The 18,989-nt window shown below is 34.0% G+C and overlaps 1 protein-coding gene and 1 long non-coding RNA gene across 5 annotated transcripts; both read left to right on the top strand.

The window, feature by feature from the left end:
- The first annotated feature begins 1,899 nt into the window (after positions 1 to 1,899).
- LOC114384617 lies at positions 1,900 to 8,436 on the top strand. 4 transcript variants are annotated; one of them, XR_003660742.1, is made up of 8 exons: positions 1,900 to 2,304; positions 2,391 to 2,502; positions 3,445 to 3,484; positions 3,585 to 3,668; positions 4,041 to 4,566; positions 7,697 to 8,027; positions 8,178 to 8,275; positions 8,411 to 8,436. It is a non-coding gene; the product is annotated as an uncharacterized LOC114384617 (long non-coding RNA). The 4 variants fall into 4 exon arrangements; XR_003660741.1 differs by having other exon boundaries at positions 2,391 to 3,484; XR_003660740.1 differs by having other exon boundaries at positions 2,391 to 3,668.
- Positions 8,437 to 8,445: 9 nt separating this feature from the next.
- Positions 8,446 to 9,502, top strand: LOC114384109 (protein NSP-INTERACTING KINASE 1-like). Its single transcript, XM_028343779.1, has 3 exons — positions 8,446 to 8,497; positions 8,817 to 9,196; positions 9,449 to 9,502. Exons 1-3 carry the CDS (start codon positions 8,446 to 8,448, stop codon positions 9,500 to 9,502), a joined length of 486 nt encoding a protein of 161 aa, XP_028199580.1.
- The last annotated feature ends 9,487 nt before the right edge of the window (positions 9,503 to 18,989 follow it).

Genomic DNA, 18,989 nt, shown 5'->3' with positions numbered 1-18,989 from the left:
GTACTAATGCTCATGGACCCAAAAATATTTGGGGTGCCAAAATCTCATAATTTTCCTATTGCAGATATCCTTGGTAGGAAAAGGTTATGGTTTAAGCTGGTACCTGGATAATGGATGCTCACGACACATGACAAGGGAAAGGTTTGTGTTCCTTGACCTATAGCCAATTGAAGGAGGAAAAATTTCCTTTGTAGGTATTGGTAAGGGAAAGATTACTGGTATAGATAAAATTGGTATTCCTTCTTTAGCCTCCATAGACAATGTCTTATATGTCCAAAGGGCTTAAGTATAACTTATTGAGGATAAGTAAAATTTGCAACAGTGGTTATAATGTATCCTTCAACAAAGACCAATGTATAGTCAAGAGAAGATGACAAGTCCTTTACTATCAGACGACACAACAATCTGTATGAGATTGATGTGATAGGTCTGAGTAAACAGAATGTAACATGTTTGCTTTTTAGAGAAGATGTGAAATGGATTTGGCACAAAAAACTTGGGCATGTCAATCTAAAACATATTTTAAAAATTTCTAAAAGGATTTGGTGAAAGGGCTGCTTAAGATTTTCTAGAATATCCATTTTCTCTATTAAGCATGTCAACAAGGGAAATAGATCAAACCTTCTTTTAAATCTAAAGATGTTGCTTCCATCACCAAACCATTACAAACTTGGATGTGAGTGTTTTATCCTTAATCCAAGAAATGAACTCGCAAAGTTTGGTTTAGAGGTGGATAAAGGTATCTTCCTAGGATATTCTGACATATCTAAAGCTTTCAGAGTGTTTAACTCAAGAACTTTATTCGTAGAAGAATCTATCTCTGTTAAGTTTAATGATGGTCTAACAATTGATAGCAAATTATCAGACCTTGAGGATGATTTTGCAGATATGCAGATTGGTCCATTTATTGCACCCCAAGATAGACAAAGTAAAATAGTCTGATGAAATTCCTCCTTAGTTTGGAGAATAATCAAGTCAGCATCCTCACTAAGGACTGGAAATTATTTAACTATCACCCTCAAGATCAGATCAATTAAAATTTCTTTACTTTCTTTTCATCTTTTAAACCAAAATATATTAAACAATATGTTAATAAGAATTTATAAAACATGTTAATATGCTGAATATTTTATAATAAAAATCTGTCAAATTTCTAACCATTTAAGTGACTAACTAATAAATGTTATATTAAAGAAATTAAAAGTTTATTAATATCATGCATGGTACTTTCTTGTACTTAATGTTAATTAGAGTTAATTAATTATGATTATGTATTTTAAATAAACATTTTTTTGTTTTTTTCTTTTATTTTTTCTGTTAGGCTAAATTATAATTTTGGTCACTATTTCTAAATTAAGGGATTTAGTCCCCTTATTTTTTGAATTAATAATTTTGGTTATTCTATAAGTTGATCATCCAAAGTTAAATGTTGACTTTGATATGACATATTGGTGATGACGTGATGTTTATGTAGGCTGTTAACATAACACTTGTGTGACAATGAGTTAAATAAAGTGAAAAATAAAAAATATCTCGATAAAAATTAAACTCATGATGTTTTAAACAATGACAAGATAATAAATCATTACATCACTGAAAAGATTTGATTTAATAATTATTATGCCTAAAAATTATAATTAAAGATTTGATTGTATAATATAAATTGTATGTCATCACTACTAAAAAAACTTATTTTCTATGACGCACATTCTAAGACGGTTACGAGGAACTGTCTTAGAATGTGACACGATGACAATTTTATAATTAGAGGAAATTAAAACTATGACGGTTGTACGTAAAACCGTCATAGTTTTAATTTCCTCTAATTATAAAATTATCATCACGTCCCCCTTTAAATCCCTAGCATGTGTGCCCTCTCCTACATTCCTATGCACCAATGCTGCTTTCGCTTCTCTTCCTCCTTCTGTTGCCTCTCCCAGCCACTGGAACTTCCTCAAATACGCCCTTATCGGGGATCTCACCGAAGGCACTGCCTTTGCCAGCTACGACTGTTATGGTTTGTTTTCCTTTGTTTCCATTTTATTATTCATTTCCATTTAGGGTTGATCGATCGAATCAAGTGACATTTATGTGCTTTTTTATCCTTTAATTTGGTGTTGTCACTTTGATATGTTAAGGTTGTTATCAAATCATTTTGATCTGGAAATGATGTTAGTTGAAGACTTTTTTTTTGTTGTTGGAATGAAATATGCAACTTACAGCTTAGAAAAAATAGAACAGAAAACGAGGTCGCTCCATGAATCGACCAAGTACACGACTGGTGATAAAGCCACTGCTCTTGATGTCAGTATTGACTACTTCTTAGGCTTTCTTCACTTTCAATCTTCTTTGTTAATTTTGTGTTTTGATCTCATTGACTGGATTGTTAGAATCATATTGGCCGAAGTAGGAGGTGTAGCAGGAGCTATGAATGAAGTGGATAGGTGTAGGTAAGCCAACACTTTATACACGGATACAGAGAACATTCATGCAGAGAAAATTGTGAGTAACTATGTTCTAAACTACTAATAATTTGGAAAGTGGCAACATTTAGTAAATTTTCATCTTTCCTATAGGAGTGTGCTTAGTTGAGCCTGAAAAAAAGTGAGTGGTGGATAAGATGAAAATAAATTCTCTTTATACTTGCTTGCGCAACCAAAGCATGAGAAGGTAGACAATAATATCTACTTCATTTTTAATTGTTGGTTGAAATTTCAACTTGTACTCTCCTTTCCAGGTTTTGACTTTCCATCTATTCAACCTCACACTTTACTTTACATATTTTTTATAGCAGAAATTGATGATACTATGATTCAAAGTTGAAATCATAAATTTGACAGTGAAATAACCATGTCGCAATAAATTCTATGAATTTGCAAGTAACAAATGAGTATTTTGTGGTAGAAGGGTTAATGAATATTGTATTTGATAGTTTACCCTTTGAATAATTTTGCAGTGAAAGTGATACTTAGAGGCGTGGAGAGAGGAAAAATATTCCCCGGAGGGTCGTTTATAGATGCTCATCACCTCTTATAGATTTATTTACTTTAAAATAAACTAATTGTAGAACATTTTTATCTCATAGGGGGAGGGAATTATAATATTACAAAACACAAGGGAAATAATTTATTGTTTGTTTATACATTGGTAAAATAGCAGGAGCGTGAAGTCATTTCTAAATTTATTAAGAGAACTATGGTTGTGATTTTAAGTTTTTGGCATTAATTTGATTTTGTTAACTTATGGTTTTATGATTATGTCTTTCAAAACCTTTTGATTTTTAATTTTAAGGTTTTGGTAATTTGCTGCAAAAGTTTTTTTTTTATGAACTTGTGTGATCTAAATTACTATTCTGTGTTTCATTTTGTTAGTACAAGTTTTGTTAAGTGTGTTCTAATTTGTTTCAATATTTTTGGTTTTGTGCTTTACCTATTTGGTGCCCAGGCTGTCATAATTGAAGAAAATAATGCCACGAAACATATGGGTATAGAGTTATATCAAATTTCTTGTTTCTTACATTTCCTAATTCTAAAGCTTTAGTGCCTCTAAAACAAATGGCTTATGAACATATATGACGCATGTAGCCACTGGTGCGAATATGCAAATATTCCCTCCCAACAATGGAGGAGACAGAGGATTGGGATATCATCCTCTTGGCAGTCCTATTGGTATATTTTCCAATTTTTGTGACTTTGAGAATTGAGATAGTTGTTTCTTTTTCTAATTTTCTCTCTTCTCTCTCTCCCCCCTCTCTCTTTAAATGATTTAACAATATATTGGTTTTTTCCTAGTGATGTGAGTACATGACAGTGCGACACTAATCAATATATTTTGTAGTGAATTCATGACTTGCTGGAGGAGATTTGTTTTTTCTTTTAGTTGTAGCTATCTTAGAACTAACCAATTTAACTAGAGCTTTCAAGCAATTTTTTTCTCCCTTTTTTTGCCCTCGTTTTCCTTTGATTTTATTCTTCATGTTAAAGTCTTCATATAAAACTGACAAAAGGTTATTGAGAAGGTTCTTGGTTTTACTTTGTCAGTGAGTTTCCTGGATTTTTAGGAGGTACTTGTACATGTGTTGATCAAGGAGGTTGTATGCGCTCTGATAAGGGCCCTTGGAAGGATGTAGAAATTATGAGGGTAGGCCTACAATCCATTTTATTTTTCGTTTTTTCCCCTTGCTTCTCTCAACTTAGAACTTTAGTTGATAATTCATGTACCATGTATGGATTCGAATCCCTAAACTTATTGTTATGCAAATGCAGATGGTTTAGAATGGTGATCTTAAATGTTCAAAAAAAAAGTGTTACAAGGCGAGGAAGAGAAAGAAAATTCTGAGGTGAGATAGCTCATTCTAAGCTCTTTGATAATACATTTCGTTTTCATTTAGTTGTGCCTCTTCAAATGCTATTGCTTTTAGCATATCATTTTGATATTCTAGAGACTATTAATGCTTTCTGTCATTTATGAAATTTTGGACTAATAAATGGGCATAATGTCGAGGAACACAAGACTTCCAAATTGGAGGCAAATCACACCCCCGAGCTTGCTCAAGTTGTTGTAGAGGTATGTTAAATATCCATTCTGCACCATTCTGCAGATATTGTTCAGAAAAAGATAAATTGATGTAATTGGATAACTGATAGAACCATGCATACAAATATGGTTCAGGTTGTTGAGACTGACTAAAAGAATCACTAAAGAATCTATTGGCAAAAGAACATACAATGCAAAAATAGTTCTCATATTCTTTTTTTATTAATTATTAATGAAAAGCGGTCCAAGACAATTCACAGTCAAGTCTGGATGGTACAATACAATGTCCTGATTCCCAAAGGTTATGATTGTGATTTGTGCAGTTATTGTACAATTAACAGTTTTCTTGTCTGCAACAATGCATTAAAAAATTACTCCACAACTGTAACGTTGCAAGGAAGGATAAGGAATCGTCATAAAGAACACCTATCCATAGCACATGGTTCATTGTATCAAACTTGGAAATTTGGAGGAGCCTCGTTTAATGGACCCCTCAAAATAAAACAAGCTACATTGATGCAACACTAATAACCTACATGCGTGACTCAGTTGGGTATGGCCCTTGTGGTGCAAAGAAAGAAAATATCATTTCAAAGTAGATAACCTACTCTCCTCAACTGAGGGCAACTAAAGAACAAAAAAATAAATGTAAAACTTATTTTATTTTATTTAATTCATGTGACTTAGATAAAACAAACAAACAAACAGAAAGAGCCATGAAGGTGCAAATGAAATGAAATGAAATAATAGGAACCGTGAAGGAGCCAGAACAAGGTGGCATTGGGCATGTAATCATAGACCAACAACTTCTCCTCGTGCGTGAAATAGTAAGCCCTCAAACTAACAACATTGGGATGTCTCTACCTTCCTAACAATTCCATGTGTTGCTTAAATTCCCTCTTCCTTGTAATCTGCGCATCCTTGAGTCTCTTCACTGCAACCATATTCCCATCATCGAGCACCGCTTTGTACACAGTCCCAAACCCACCCTTTCCAAGCGTTTCTGCAGAGGCCCAAAGTAAGTCCTCAATAGGGGTGGGAATACGTTAGGCCAGGCCAGGCTTTAAAAGGCCAGAGCCTAGCCTACGATGAATTTTTGAGGCCTGAGCCTAGCCTATAGCCTATTAAAGGCTTTTATTTTGGCTCGGTCTGGCCTTTTTAAAAGCCTAGCCTGGCCTGATAGCCTTTTTAAAAGCCTTTTTATATTTATTTGCTTTGGGGTAGGAACGTAATAGGAAAGTTAATGGAAAAGGAAACGTTAACCAGAATAGGAAAACCAATAAAAATAATGAGTAATATAAAGGGCACATGACTCACACCTAAATTGTAATTAAAGTCTTACTTGATTATAGGGATGGAAGTTATGGAGCAATAATGTGTAATCGACTGCTGGTTTAAAAAAATAATAATTAATTGTACCCAAAAAATAATATAAATATAGATTGATACCAAAAAATAATATAAATATATATATACATATATATAGGCTGGCCTATTAGGCTTATAAGGCTTTTTAACAAGCCTAAGCCTGGTCTATTTAATTTAATAGGCTTTTAAAAAAGCCTGAGCCTAACCTTTTAATTAAATAGGCCAGTTCAGGCCAGACTTTATGTAGGCCAGGTCGTAGGCCCCTGTAGGTCGACCTGGCCTATTCCCACCCCTAGTCCTCAAGCTCGAACCTTTTCTCACCTTCGATGAAAACCATTTGACCCCTCTCAAACCCTCCCTAAGCAGGGTAATGACTAGATGAATACACGATCTTTTCACTCTCAAATAACTTTGACCCTTTTTCCTTTTTCAACTTATAGTTCCTCCAGAAGTAGCAATACAAAAGCAAGGACACTATTGCAAGAACGAAAACATTACACACTATAATAGCTATAAATGCCACTGGACTTATCTTCGGACTACCCTTTCCGTGGCTTTTATTACTTGTTGTTGATGCTGATGCTGGTGTTTTCGACATTGAACTTGGTGAAGATGATACAATGGTTGTTGGGTTCTTGTTTGGCGGTACCCATAAGGACTTGGGTATCTTGCCGGAGAGACGGTTTCCGGCACACACACGTGCTGAGTTTAATAGATTATTTTAGTGATTCTAATTCTAGTTTATAATACGTGTTAAATTTTATTTTAGTGATTTTAATTTAATCTTTATAAATTATTTAGATATGTTATGTGATATGTCACTTAAATAGTTGTTAAAGTAATATATATGATTTGTTATACATTACATCATTTCATGAATATTTTTTTTATTATGTAGAAAAAATAGTGATTTTTTATTTTAAAAAAAACATTCTAGGATGGTTTTTGAAAAAATTGTCTTAGAATTCTCAATTTTTTTATTTTTTTTAAAAAGACATTCTAAGATGGGTTTTTGAAAAACATTCTTAGATTGTAGACATTCTAAGACGGTTTTTTCCGAAAAACTTTTTAGAATCATCAATTTTTTTAATATTTTTTTAGTAAAAAGATATTTTAAGACAATTCTTTGAAAAATCATCTTAGATTGTAGACATTTTAAGACGGTTTTTCGGAAAACTGTCTTAGAATTGTCAATTTCTTTTTCTTTTTTTTTAAAAATAGTCTAAGACGATTTTTAAAAAAATCATTTTAGATAGGAAACATTCTAACACGTTTCGGAAAACCGTCTTAGAATTTTTAATTTTTAAATTTTTTAAAACAACATTCTAAGACAATTATTTGTCATAAAACCGTCTTAAAATAATAATTTTTCTAAGACAATTTTTTAAGAATCGTCATGAAAAATCTTAACTTTTCAAGACATTGCTTTCAATGATGGTTTGTAAAAAACTGTCGTGGAACACTATTTTTCAGTGGTGCATAAAAAAGATATATATGAAATTCATAGTTATGTATATAATTTGACTTATCAATCTTACACTACAAAAAAATCATTTTTTTACGATGCGCATTCTAAGACGGTTATAAATAACCGCCTTAGAAAGTTACGTAGTGGCCTTAGAAAGATGGTTTCATGGAACCGCCTTAGAATGTGCTAGGGGAACACAAACGCCGCCAGGTTTTTATACAAAAACAAAAACAAAAACATCGTTGTTTTTATGCGTGTACTTTAGTTTGAAATCCTTACCTAGCCTCAACTCTTCATTTTTTCCCTCACTTGAGTGAACCCTAGAAATATGGCGACGACAATACACATGACAAGTATTGCCCTACGACGTTGTTCGATGACGGCGACGTCTCTGATGAAGGATGTACTCAACATGGTGGACCAACTCAGAGTAGACTCGATCCGCGTTGAGTGGCAGCGATTCATGGCCGGCGAGTCGGAATACGAGGGAGAAGGAAGGTTCGGAGGTGAGTTGTTGATGTGGCCATCCAACGATTCACGTTCGTGGCGGGAATCCGAGGGCTGTGAGAAAGTGATGGTACAGCGAATGAGGCGTAGCTCGAAGCCGCAGATGCCGATGATGTCGAGTTCAAGGCTACACATTGCTCTGGACTCTGTAATGGTTCCAACTTTATCTCCCTCCCTCTCTCCCTGTCTATTGATCCTTCACTTTGATGAAATTAATTAATGTACATCTGTGCTTGCAAAATACAGAAGAATTTTGTGCTGACTTCAGAATTCTTCTCATTCCCTTGTGTTGTTTCAGTATTGAAGGAAACCCCCTTGTTTGTGCTACAGAAAAAGAAAAAAATTGCCATGGGATGAAACTTATGCCTATGTCAATGAACTTGAACGATACTGAGGGTAAGATCCTTTTAGAATTGCTCATGAATTTTTGAAATTGAATGATTTTTCCTGACATCACTTTCCTTATGATGAATTTTGATACATTCTGCATAATCATTGTATTGTTGATAGAAAATCTCTTTGCTTCCCTAGATGCTTTGCCATCAGGCAGAAAAAAGGCTCACAAAATGACCATAGCCTTTGGTTTAAGTTTGGGATGCCTCAGCTTGATAGTTCTTGGTGTTGGACTTGTTCTATGGAGGAGGCACAAGCATAAACAACAGGCATTTTTTTGATGTTAAAAGTATATTTCCTTTAGCAAAAACCTTTAATTGAAGCTTAAAATTATGCTATACACAAGATTAAATAACAAGGTAAAATAAATTAAGGTTATCCTATAAATTAAAATCAACTTATTTACTTAATTCATAGATGCTTTCTCGCATGATTTCTCCAAAAGTTTATCCAAACATTGCCTTGGGATAAAGCAAACATGCATTTACTACCTAATTTGACTATTTGAGTGGCTCATTCATGTACCAATGATGAATATTTCCAGGTAAGCCAGTGTTGGACTGGGGCACAAGGAAGCAAATTGCCTTAGGAGCAGCAAGGGGACTACTATACCTTCATGAGCAGTGTGATCCAAAGATAATCCATAGAGATGTGAAGGTTGCAAACATATTGCTTGATGACTATTGTGAGGCAGTGGTAGGACATTTTGGATTGGAAAAGCTTTTAGATCACCAAGATTCACATGTCACAACTGCAATGAGGGGCATAGTGGGGCATATTGCACTAGAGTACCTTTCCACAGGGCAATTTTCTAAAAAGACTGATGTATTTGGATTTGGTATACTGCTTCTTGAATTGATCACTGGCCAAAGGGCTCTAGAATTTGGAAAAGCAGCCAACCAAAAAGGAGCCATGCTTGATTGGGTAAGCTTGTTTCCCTTTGAAAATCATCATAGTTCTTTTCCCACTTTAGTTAATTTTTTAAAAAGAAATTTTAAAAAATAAAATGACTATTTTTCTATTTGTTTCTGATAAATGATATTATGTCTTGGGTAATTGGGGTTATTTTTATATTGTGCATGCATATCTGATCTTGTCCTCCACCACTACTAAAAAAAAGTCCTTCTACATCGGTTCTGATGGCCTTTCTAAATCGGCTATGACGCGTGGTGGTAGTCAGTGTCGTTGAAAGCCCTTGGCCCTTCAACATCAGTTGATGACCGTCTTTGAAGGGCATGGGTATGAAGACGAGCATGGTGCCAGACTCGTCTTAGAAAGGGGACTGTTCTACATCGATTGTGAAGGTACAACCGATGTAGAATGTGAGTGTTCTACATCGGTTCTGAGGCTGAAACCGATGTAGGATGGGGAGTGTTTCTACATCAGTTATCACTGAATCGATGTAGAATGTGGAGGGTTTCTACATCGGTTATCAGTCAATCGATGTAGAATGTGGCTTTTTTTTATTGTTTTCGCGAAATTTTTATTATCAAATTAGTTAATGAATAAGTACAAGAAGCTACGTTGCTTATATGTAATACAAATATAAGGAATAAATACAAGAAACTATATACATGTGCAAAGTATAATGAAATTGAACAAAATATATATTTTGAATAAGACGAATTTCCTAATCAACAGTCTGTGTAGGTGCAACACCTCCAGTTTCAATTGCAGTGGCAGGAATGGAATCCATGACACAATGCATTCTCTTAGGACCTTTGCTTGTTGTATAGATTGTAAGTATAGCATGGTAGGAATATAAAAAAAAATGCTTAATAAGCTAATATATTTTCAGCAAACACTTTGGCTGCACAAAGTCAAAGCAGTAATGTCCACCAAAGTAAACTATGGATGACAGGTAAGTTTTATGCAAAGAAAATTATTGTAAACAACAATGAACTATCAGTTAATTTTATGCATAAAGATCTGCCTACAACTGCAAATACGTAAAGCTTACCTTGAGCCTAGCACATTCAATTCATATGAAATATGGGCCTATAGTAACCTTGGGTGAAACTTGCTTTAGATTCACCAGCCTTGTCGAGCGACTTTTCATAATATTTGCTCTTGTATGAGGCAGCTGGCTATCATAGATTGTGAACTTTGCAAGAAAGTTTGATCTGGTTAAAAGGAGAAGAAAAAAGTATTGAGTCTTTGCACTAACAAAGAAGACAACAATAATAACCACAGTGCCCAATTAGATGGCCACTTTAATCATTCAACAAAATCAGAGAGGTTGGGCTTCTGTAAAGGAAACTCACCCACAAAATTATCTTCTAATATGGTGAGATTAGAAGATGTGTTAGTATAAGAAAATCCAACTCCCATAGGTGACTCCACAAATAACAAATTTGCTTCTGCAAGGTTTTCAAATTTTCAAGTAAGCAAAATAAATCCTCTTAATACTTATTAGCACGATAATAACATGAACCGTATAACAATTGATTGTCAAAAAAGGAACACACTACAAAGTTCAAAGATTGAAATAATATACAAATGTACTATGTACAAACCTTGAATCCAGGAGTGTGTGTTGAAATGTAGTCTTTCCTCATTTTTGTTGACTATAAGAGGTCCAATCTCAACAACTGCACCATACCCAATAGAGGAGCATCCGGGTCCTTCCAAGCAAACAAATTAATCAAAAGAAATGATATCAATATAATAGGATCTCTAATCTAGCTATAACCTTAGTTGTAAAGTGGAAAACTATGTAATAATAATAGAATGGTTGTTGACGTGTGACAAGCTTGATAACAAAAGTGTTGATTCTCATTCTTTTCTTTCTACATTTGGACTCAGTTTCTTGCTTTTTAATAAACGACTCACTATTAAGTATTTTTCATCGTGCTTTGCTTTCACTATGCATTCAAACAAGGGGAGCTCTTGATTCTTCCTAAAGGCTTACTATTAGTTTCCCACGAACCAAGAATAGTCAACACGACACCTGGACCCCACATTAGTGGGAATACATTGAAGGCATACTCCATGGGTGACAATGAAGTTGATCTTTTACTGCCGGGTACTGGAAGGTTAGTTTCTATGATTCTTTCAAACTGGTTTCTCTTGTGCAGTAGTGAGTAGACTGCATGTTATGGTTGTTTCATTTGTCAAGAGAATCTTAAACCTACACCTTTACATGGATTTTCATCCATCATAGTATGTAATTCAGATCCTCATATTTAATATATTCCATCTAATTAACAAGAGAGGTATCAATATCAATAACAAAATGTTATGACAACCAACATAGTGTGACATGGTTGGCACTCGGCAAATAGCCTTTGTTAGACCAGAGGCCTCAATAAAATAAGAGGGATAGGCTCAGAATGCAGAAGAAGCAGCAATCAATTTAATAATGCTCTTTAAACATGAAAGACAAAATTGATTACAACAAAATAAATGAGATAAAGGAAGAGAGAATGCAAACACAATTTTTATACTGATTCGGCAAAGTTCGTGCCTACGTCCAGTACTCAAGCAACCCACTTAAGATTTTCCACTCCCTTTGTAAAAATCCGTTTACAAAGTCTAAACCACACAGGGACAACCCATCCCTTGTGTTCAGGAATCCTTACAACTTAAGAGACCCTCAGTCCCTTAATCAATCTCTTTGAATAAGAAGAAAGAAAGAAGAATTCTCTCTTGAAGAGAAGGATATTACAATTGAAGTCCATGGAGAAACTCTTAAAGGATTTGCAAGTGTTTTCCCAAGAGTTTCTTTTGAGAGAGCATTTGGCAATGAAGTTCTCTTGGAATCTCTCTCATTTCCTTTTGAGAGGATAAGACATTTTGAACAAGCAAAACTCTCTCTTTAAAATTCGTGCCCAAGTCACCTATTTATAGGCCTTTGATGGCCATTCACAAATCCAATCAAAAGATGTGACTGTTGGCAGATTTTCTGAAAACTCTCAACTGGTAATCGATTACAATGTTTGTGTAATCGATTACACAGTTATAATTTGAAGGGTCATGACTTTTGAATTTGAATTTCAGGAGTTTCGTGGCTGGTAATCGATTACAGACATATGATAATCGATTACATGTTCAAAATTCAAATTCAAAACCCTTTTCAACAGCTCTTTTTCATTCTTCCCTTCTGATAATCAATTACACTTCCTGGTAATCGATTATCAGAGCCTTGCATGACTTTGAAACCATTTGTTTTGAGGCAAGCCTTGATCTTTAGTGAATCTTGAAACAAGGCTTTGTTTGTTGAAGCAATCTTGAATTAATCTTGAAGCAAATGCTTATCCTTTGAAGCGGCCTTGTTTGATTCTTTTTTGGCATCATCAAAATTCATGTATTCATAGATTCACATTCTTCTTTTTTACATGATCAAGATATGCATGATTCACATTCTCCCCCTTTGTCAAGCAAATTCTTTTTGACATCATCAAAACTTACATGATTTACAGCCTTGTCACTGAACTTAAGTATGTGGTCAAGAGTTGGATCCCTAGTTTGTGTATGAGAGAGGTTGGTCCCTTAAGTGACTTTTTTACATTAAACCTTAATCATTAACCCTCCATGTGTGACTGTGACTGATATGACAGCAGCTCTAGCTCTGTAAGCTTCTTTTCCTTTATTTTCTTTGATTGCATAAACATTATATATATATATATATATATATATATATATATATATATATATATATATATATAACTTGTTCATTGTGAAAGGAATAACTTTATATTAACTTGTCTTTTTTTTAATATTTATTTTATAAATTAAACAAAACTTAATTTTATACCAAATTGTTCTAGTTGAATCTAAAAAATAAAAAAAAAATGTTACTTCAAGGTGGGTTTTGATTGGTATATATATGTTTGCAGTCAAGTTAGGAGGAAGGAGAAGATGGAGAGAAAAGGAAGAAGAAGAAGAAGGAAAAGAAATGGTTGCAAGAGAAGATCGAGGAGAAAATAGAGGGTGATCATCATCATCACAAGGTGGAAAAAGGAAAAGGTATATTAGAAAGGTATATTAGAAAAGATAAAAGAAAAGCTTCCTGGTTATCACTACAAGACAGAGGAGGAAAAGGAAAAGGAAAATGAGAGTGGTGCTCATTGATATTTAAATCATTTTTTGTTATTAAGTTATAACGTCAATTTCACAATAAATTATATTTTTTAAGAATAATTTAATATTATGTTATAAAATTTATAGATTAATTTATCATTAAATTATATATAACCAAATTATTGCATTTTTTAGACTAAATTTAAAATATTTATCTTTTAAGAACCAATTCACCTCAAATTTATAACTTTAGATATAGAGAAATAATAATAAAAACAATATTGACATAATAATCACATGGTCAACTATTTGCATAAGTAATAATAATCAATTACTTTAAGCTATTTGCACCAGCATAAGCAATTGAATTCTCAGCTGGGTGCCATGTTAAGTGCAACAACTTTGTTGTGATATCAAAAGAATTCCCATTTGCATTGACACCGGCACTTTCTGCTCCTGTTCAAGATTACCAATATATTGCAAGTCATGATATACTACAAGAACAAGCTATATATATCATGAAAACTTGGGCAAAGTTGATAAATAGAGAACTTACCATGTCTTACAACTCTTGTTATACTATTTCCGAGTGATCTAGATGGCCTTGAAGGGGTTGGAACTTGACGCCTGAGTAAATGAAAAAGTTCATATGAATTCTACAGTGCCCGACTAAACCGCAATTGTTTTTAAAAATTGAGGTATAAAATTACCTGATTGGATTTTTACTGGCTTCCAATGGATTCTATCAAATACCAATGTTTTAAAAAAAATCTGATTGAAGAAGCAATAAGAAGGAAGGAATGTATGATAAAGATATATATATATATATATATATATATATATATATATATATATATATATATATATATATATATATATATATATATATAGAAAGAGTGGTGAATACAGCTGAAAGGATTACTATTAATGTGTTAAATTTAATGGTTTTAAAATAAACAAAATACTTATTATCATTTATAAAAAAAATCAAACCAAGGTACCTGTGATAACAGCTATTTTCCTTGGTGCCCCCAACGCCCCTTGAAGATGCTTTAAAACATTTCAACAGTAAAACAACGTGGCTGATAAGTTAGATTATCGCATCCCCTACTCATTCACTGTTTCCAGTTGATCAAATTATAATAAAATAACTATAATAAATTATTAATAATACAAGTACTATCAACTTATTCATTCATTATCTACATATATAATTGAAGTCTTTTGTTACTTATTCATTCATTATCCTACATATACAGATCATAGAGGGAAAAAATTGAGCTAATCCAAAGATAAAACTCAGCCTTTACATTCAGTTATACTTCAGAAGGAAAAAGTAACACAAAAAACCTATCTTATATAATTTGTATTTTTTTCGTGCGATATCTTTATATCTATATATATATATATATATACACACACACAGCACAATATATTGCATAGCTAAAATGGATGATAGAACGAAGGCCATACATAACTGTTGTTAAATATTAGTATGTAGGTTTGGTGACTCTAAACACTAACAAACACATTGGATGCAGTGAGTTGCTAACTACTGAAGTCCAGTAATTAATATTTAGGGGGGGGGGGGGGGGGGGGGGGGGGCGGGAGGGGGGGGGGGGGGGGAAATCATGATCGCAAGCATATTCAGTCCACATTCTGTATCTAATACATGAGATGAGACTTTCACCTTTGTGGTGTTTGAAGAGGATTGAACGTATGCATTTGTGCCCCATAAATGAAGAGGATCGCCCTTTTTGTTGCACCATCCACCATGTATCACCCTCTAATTGAATCAACTTCCATTATGGCAACAAGTCCAACTGTAGGTACAATTATTCATAAATTGAATGATTACACAGAACAGAACCATGATTACACAAAACATAACAGGTGAAAGGAACAAAGTCACGAGCATGCATCACACAATTTCAATTTCAACCAAACTAGTCTTAAAACCAAGTATTCAACACCTTAAATTACGTCATCCCAAATTTAATCATCCAAGGTGAGAAAAGATCAGAAAAATACCACGAGTGCCATATTAAAGGTAAATGAAAGCCAACATAATTTCAGGCTCATACAGTTCTCCAGAAAAAGCTAGAAAAGGAACTCACCAATTCCAAGAACAAACGCCTTCATAATAATAGTGCATCACCCAACATAGGCCTTTAGTGTATTTCAAGACCTAAATAATAAATTGAATTAACACCGAGATCTCCATATGAATCAAAATTAGTAACACTTCAATTTGTTAACTTATGACATCTTTACGTATAGCTTCAAGTTCCTCAGGAGTTTTGCCTCCATCTAAAAGCTTCAGCTTTTGGGATAGTTGTTCCTAATCCTAGACTACAAAATCCTGCATAACCACTCACATGCTTTAAATTAAGTTAAATTTCAGAGAAGGTAGAGTGGGTTTGATACTTTATTCATGCTTCAACGAATCAACCCAAAGAACTTTAGCCTTGGTCAATCTAACAATTTAAGTTTTCTTGATAGTTAGTTCCTTATTATTTAGATAAAAGAACAAACCCATCATTTTCAGAATTGCCCTAAATTGTCAGATTCCTCAGCAAGAATATTTATCGTCATGCAATATGTTGAAAATTGTTGTATTTGAAGGAACAACATTAAAACTAAGGATCCGTTTGGTAGCTATGAAGCAACACAGTATCACTACTAGAAAACAAGTTAACATATTTATCTCTGCTCTATTTCTAGTTCATTTTAGACAAATTAGTCTTGTAATAATAAGCATTTGTTTTCATTTGTAATTCTGAAACACTACTTCCCCTAACACAATTGCCTCCCTTCAAAACTCAACATTCTCAATTTTGTGAATAAAAAGCAAGAGTTGCCATAAGTAATGTGGTGTGGGGATGTGAATTGATGGAAGTTACCAATATTTTTACAGAACATCCAAGCAATCAATGATAATTTTTTTGATCGGCAAAGATTAAAATATATATTAATAGAGTACCAGAGGTACCGAAGGATACAAAGTACAAGTTAGTAACCAGATAATTGGTTCCACGAAAGACTTAATTTAGTCTTGCTAGGAACCGATATGAGGATACATAGATGAATCTAGTGTGTAAAATTATGCTAATTTCCTATCCACTGCTACTGACTAAAGCTTGTGCTAAGAATGTCATGATCCAACACATCATATTTTAAGAAAATTGAATGTCATGATCCATCACATCTCTGCATATATATTTAGTATTAAGATGTGTACCAACAATCCTAAAATGTTCTGTGCAGATATTTTCCATTGAAAGACACTACACAAGATTAGAGACTCCGAAATTAATTTTGTTTTATGCCAATTGCTATTATGCTTTGCTGTGTCTTGCTAAATGCATATTTAATTTGAAGCAACTTCATTATTTTTTGTATTATCTGTTAATGGTTTAATTGGATAATAGTTTACAAGCCAGGTAATATATAATTTAGATATATGTGCAGAGATGTAATATTGTCATGTAAATTTTAATATTTAATTATTGTTATGTTAGAGCATGTGCATGCAATTGTTTTAGAGAGGGCTGGTGATAAGTGAAGCTAGCTCACAAACAATTCAAGATGCAGTTAGCTTTATAAGCTAGGCTCATGAGTCATGATTTGAGTCTGATTTGAATTTTTGACCCTGTTTAGTAAATGAGCTGAGCTTCAGCTTTTAATGGTTTGTTCTGATACAGGTCCATTAGTAGCAGGCCAAGGAGATGGACCTTGGATATGCAGGGTTTACATTAGAGAAATAAAGAAACAAAACCAAAATTAAATAGACTAGGCTAGGACACATAGTCTTGTCTGTTATATTTCTTTTTTGGTTGGGATGCACTAATAGTGGAGAGGTAGTTATATAGGAGTAAAACAGAAGGGCTATGACTTTTCTTTCTGTTGTTCCATTCGACATTTCGGCTTCTAACTTGGGCTAGGATAGTTTTTCTGCATAGTATAGCTCTTGGGCAGGAGTTAACAATGTTTTCTATACCACCACAAGATGTTTAACTCACTTTGATAGGGTGGAAGTGGTTTACTTCCTATGTTCATTTATTTTTCTAAACCATAACTTGATGAAATCTCATGGTTATCTATTTGTAGTGAGCCTGATGAATTTTTTATCCCCTATATGTGGAAAACATGACTTGGAAAGCCCAGCTTCAAGAAGTTGAGTTGGAAAGAACAACTAAACAGTTAAAAGAAGCAATAACAATACATTAAAGTGAAGAAACTGCCAAATGCAAAGCAGCAAAGGAATTGATCAAGTCACTCACTGCCCAGGTAGAAACTCTTACCCCTCTACCCAATTTTTGAAACTATATTCTTATGACAGCTAGAAGTTCTCACTCATGAACCCAAATATGAACAACCCCCCAAAAAATTCATTTTCGTGCATTGCTTTGGGTTTGCACCCTAACCTTCATCCACTCTATCACCTCATCCCATATCTCATTGCTTACTTCAACATCATTTGGCAGACACAATATTATCTACAATTCAACCAATCAGAGAAATTAACACTAGTTTCTGCACAGATCATGCAAAACAATAGCTAGCCTAGAGAAGAATTCTGCGATTGGCCTCATGGTTTACTAGCGATTGGAACATTTCGAAACATGAGTGAAATCAAAGCAGACTTAGATGAGCAAAATACACAAGAGGATCAGTATGCACTATGTGAACAACCAAAACTAATACTAAAAAACATGTAATTCCAGCAACCTAGCTACAAGGGTAAAGTGAGAAATCTACCTTGGACAGAAGAAAAACCTTGGGCACGGCGGGGCGCACGGCGCACAATGCTTCGAAGCCAACTGCGAAAACGGCGCACAGGTAAAGCAAGATTAGCCTAGGGCAGGCTACGTCATGGCGGTCTGGCGGATGTTAGCTTCCAGCAAGTCCTTTGAGGTTCAGAGCTTCGCGCCCGGGGTCGTCGAGAGTGCGAGAAAAGGCAAAACTTTTTTTCGACAAAAACAAATTTGAACACTTTTTTTTTTATAAACTAAGACAGTTATGTAGTGACACCCATTGTAGATTTTTATATGCAAATTACCAAAATGCCATCGCGACCTGGCTACAAAGACGGGCTTCGAAGACCATCGTTGTTTTGTTGCCGTTATTTACAAAAATGCCACTAACGTACATTCTACATCGGTTTTCTTGAACCGACTTAGATTGTACATCATAAAAAGACCTTTTTTTAGTAGTGCCCCCACCCAAAAATATTCTATGTATGATCTTGTTTAAACAATATTGTAAAATGTCCAGGCTTATTAGTTTCCTTTCTTTGAGCGGTTTATGTGACAATCTAAAAGGAAAGGGAAGATGATAGGTAGTGAAGTAAACTTTAAGAGTTTAGACAAGAGCTAGTCTTTATTTTTTTTTAGTTCAAGATAGTGGGGCAAGTGATGTATCTGTTTAGAGGAAATGTTTTGTCTCTTACTGGTAATAATTCTGATACAGTGTTTTCTTTTTCTTTTTGTAAACTAATTAGTGTCAATGTCACAATTACCGAGTGGTCTGGTGGGCTGTATGTGTCTCCAACTATAACTGGAAGCAGGCCTGTAAGTCTTATTGCTGGTGCATGGGCAGCAATGATATCTCTAGGGAAAGAAGGTTATTGTCCATGATTTCTCTGTTTTGCCTTTGAAATAATAGTTTGATTTCCCTTTCTGCTAAGTCTGAT

This window comes from Glycine soja, chromosome 14 (assembly GCF_004193775.1).
Source record: "Glycine soja cultivar W05 chromosome 14, ASM419377v2, whole genome shotgun sequence".
Classification (NCBI taxonomy): domain Eukaryota; kingdom Viridiplantae; phylum Streptophyta; class Magnoliopsida; order Fabales; family Fabaceae; genus Glycine; species Glycine soja.
The sequence above is the reverse complement of the archived record's forward strand: the minus strand, read 5'-3'. Positions and strand labels throughout refer to the sequence as shown.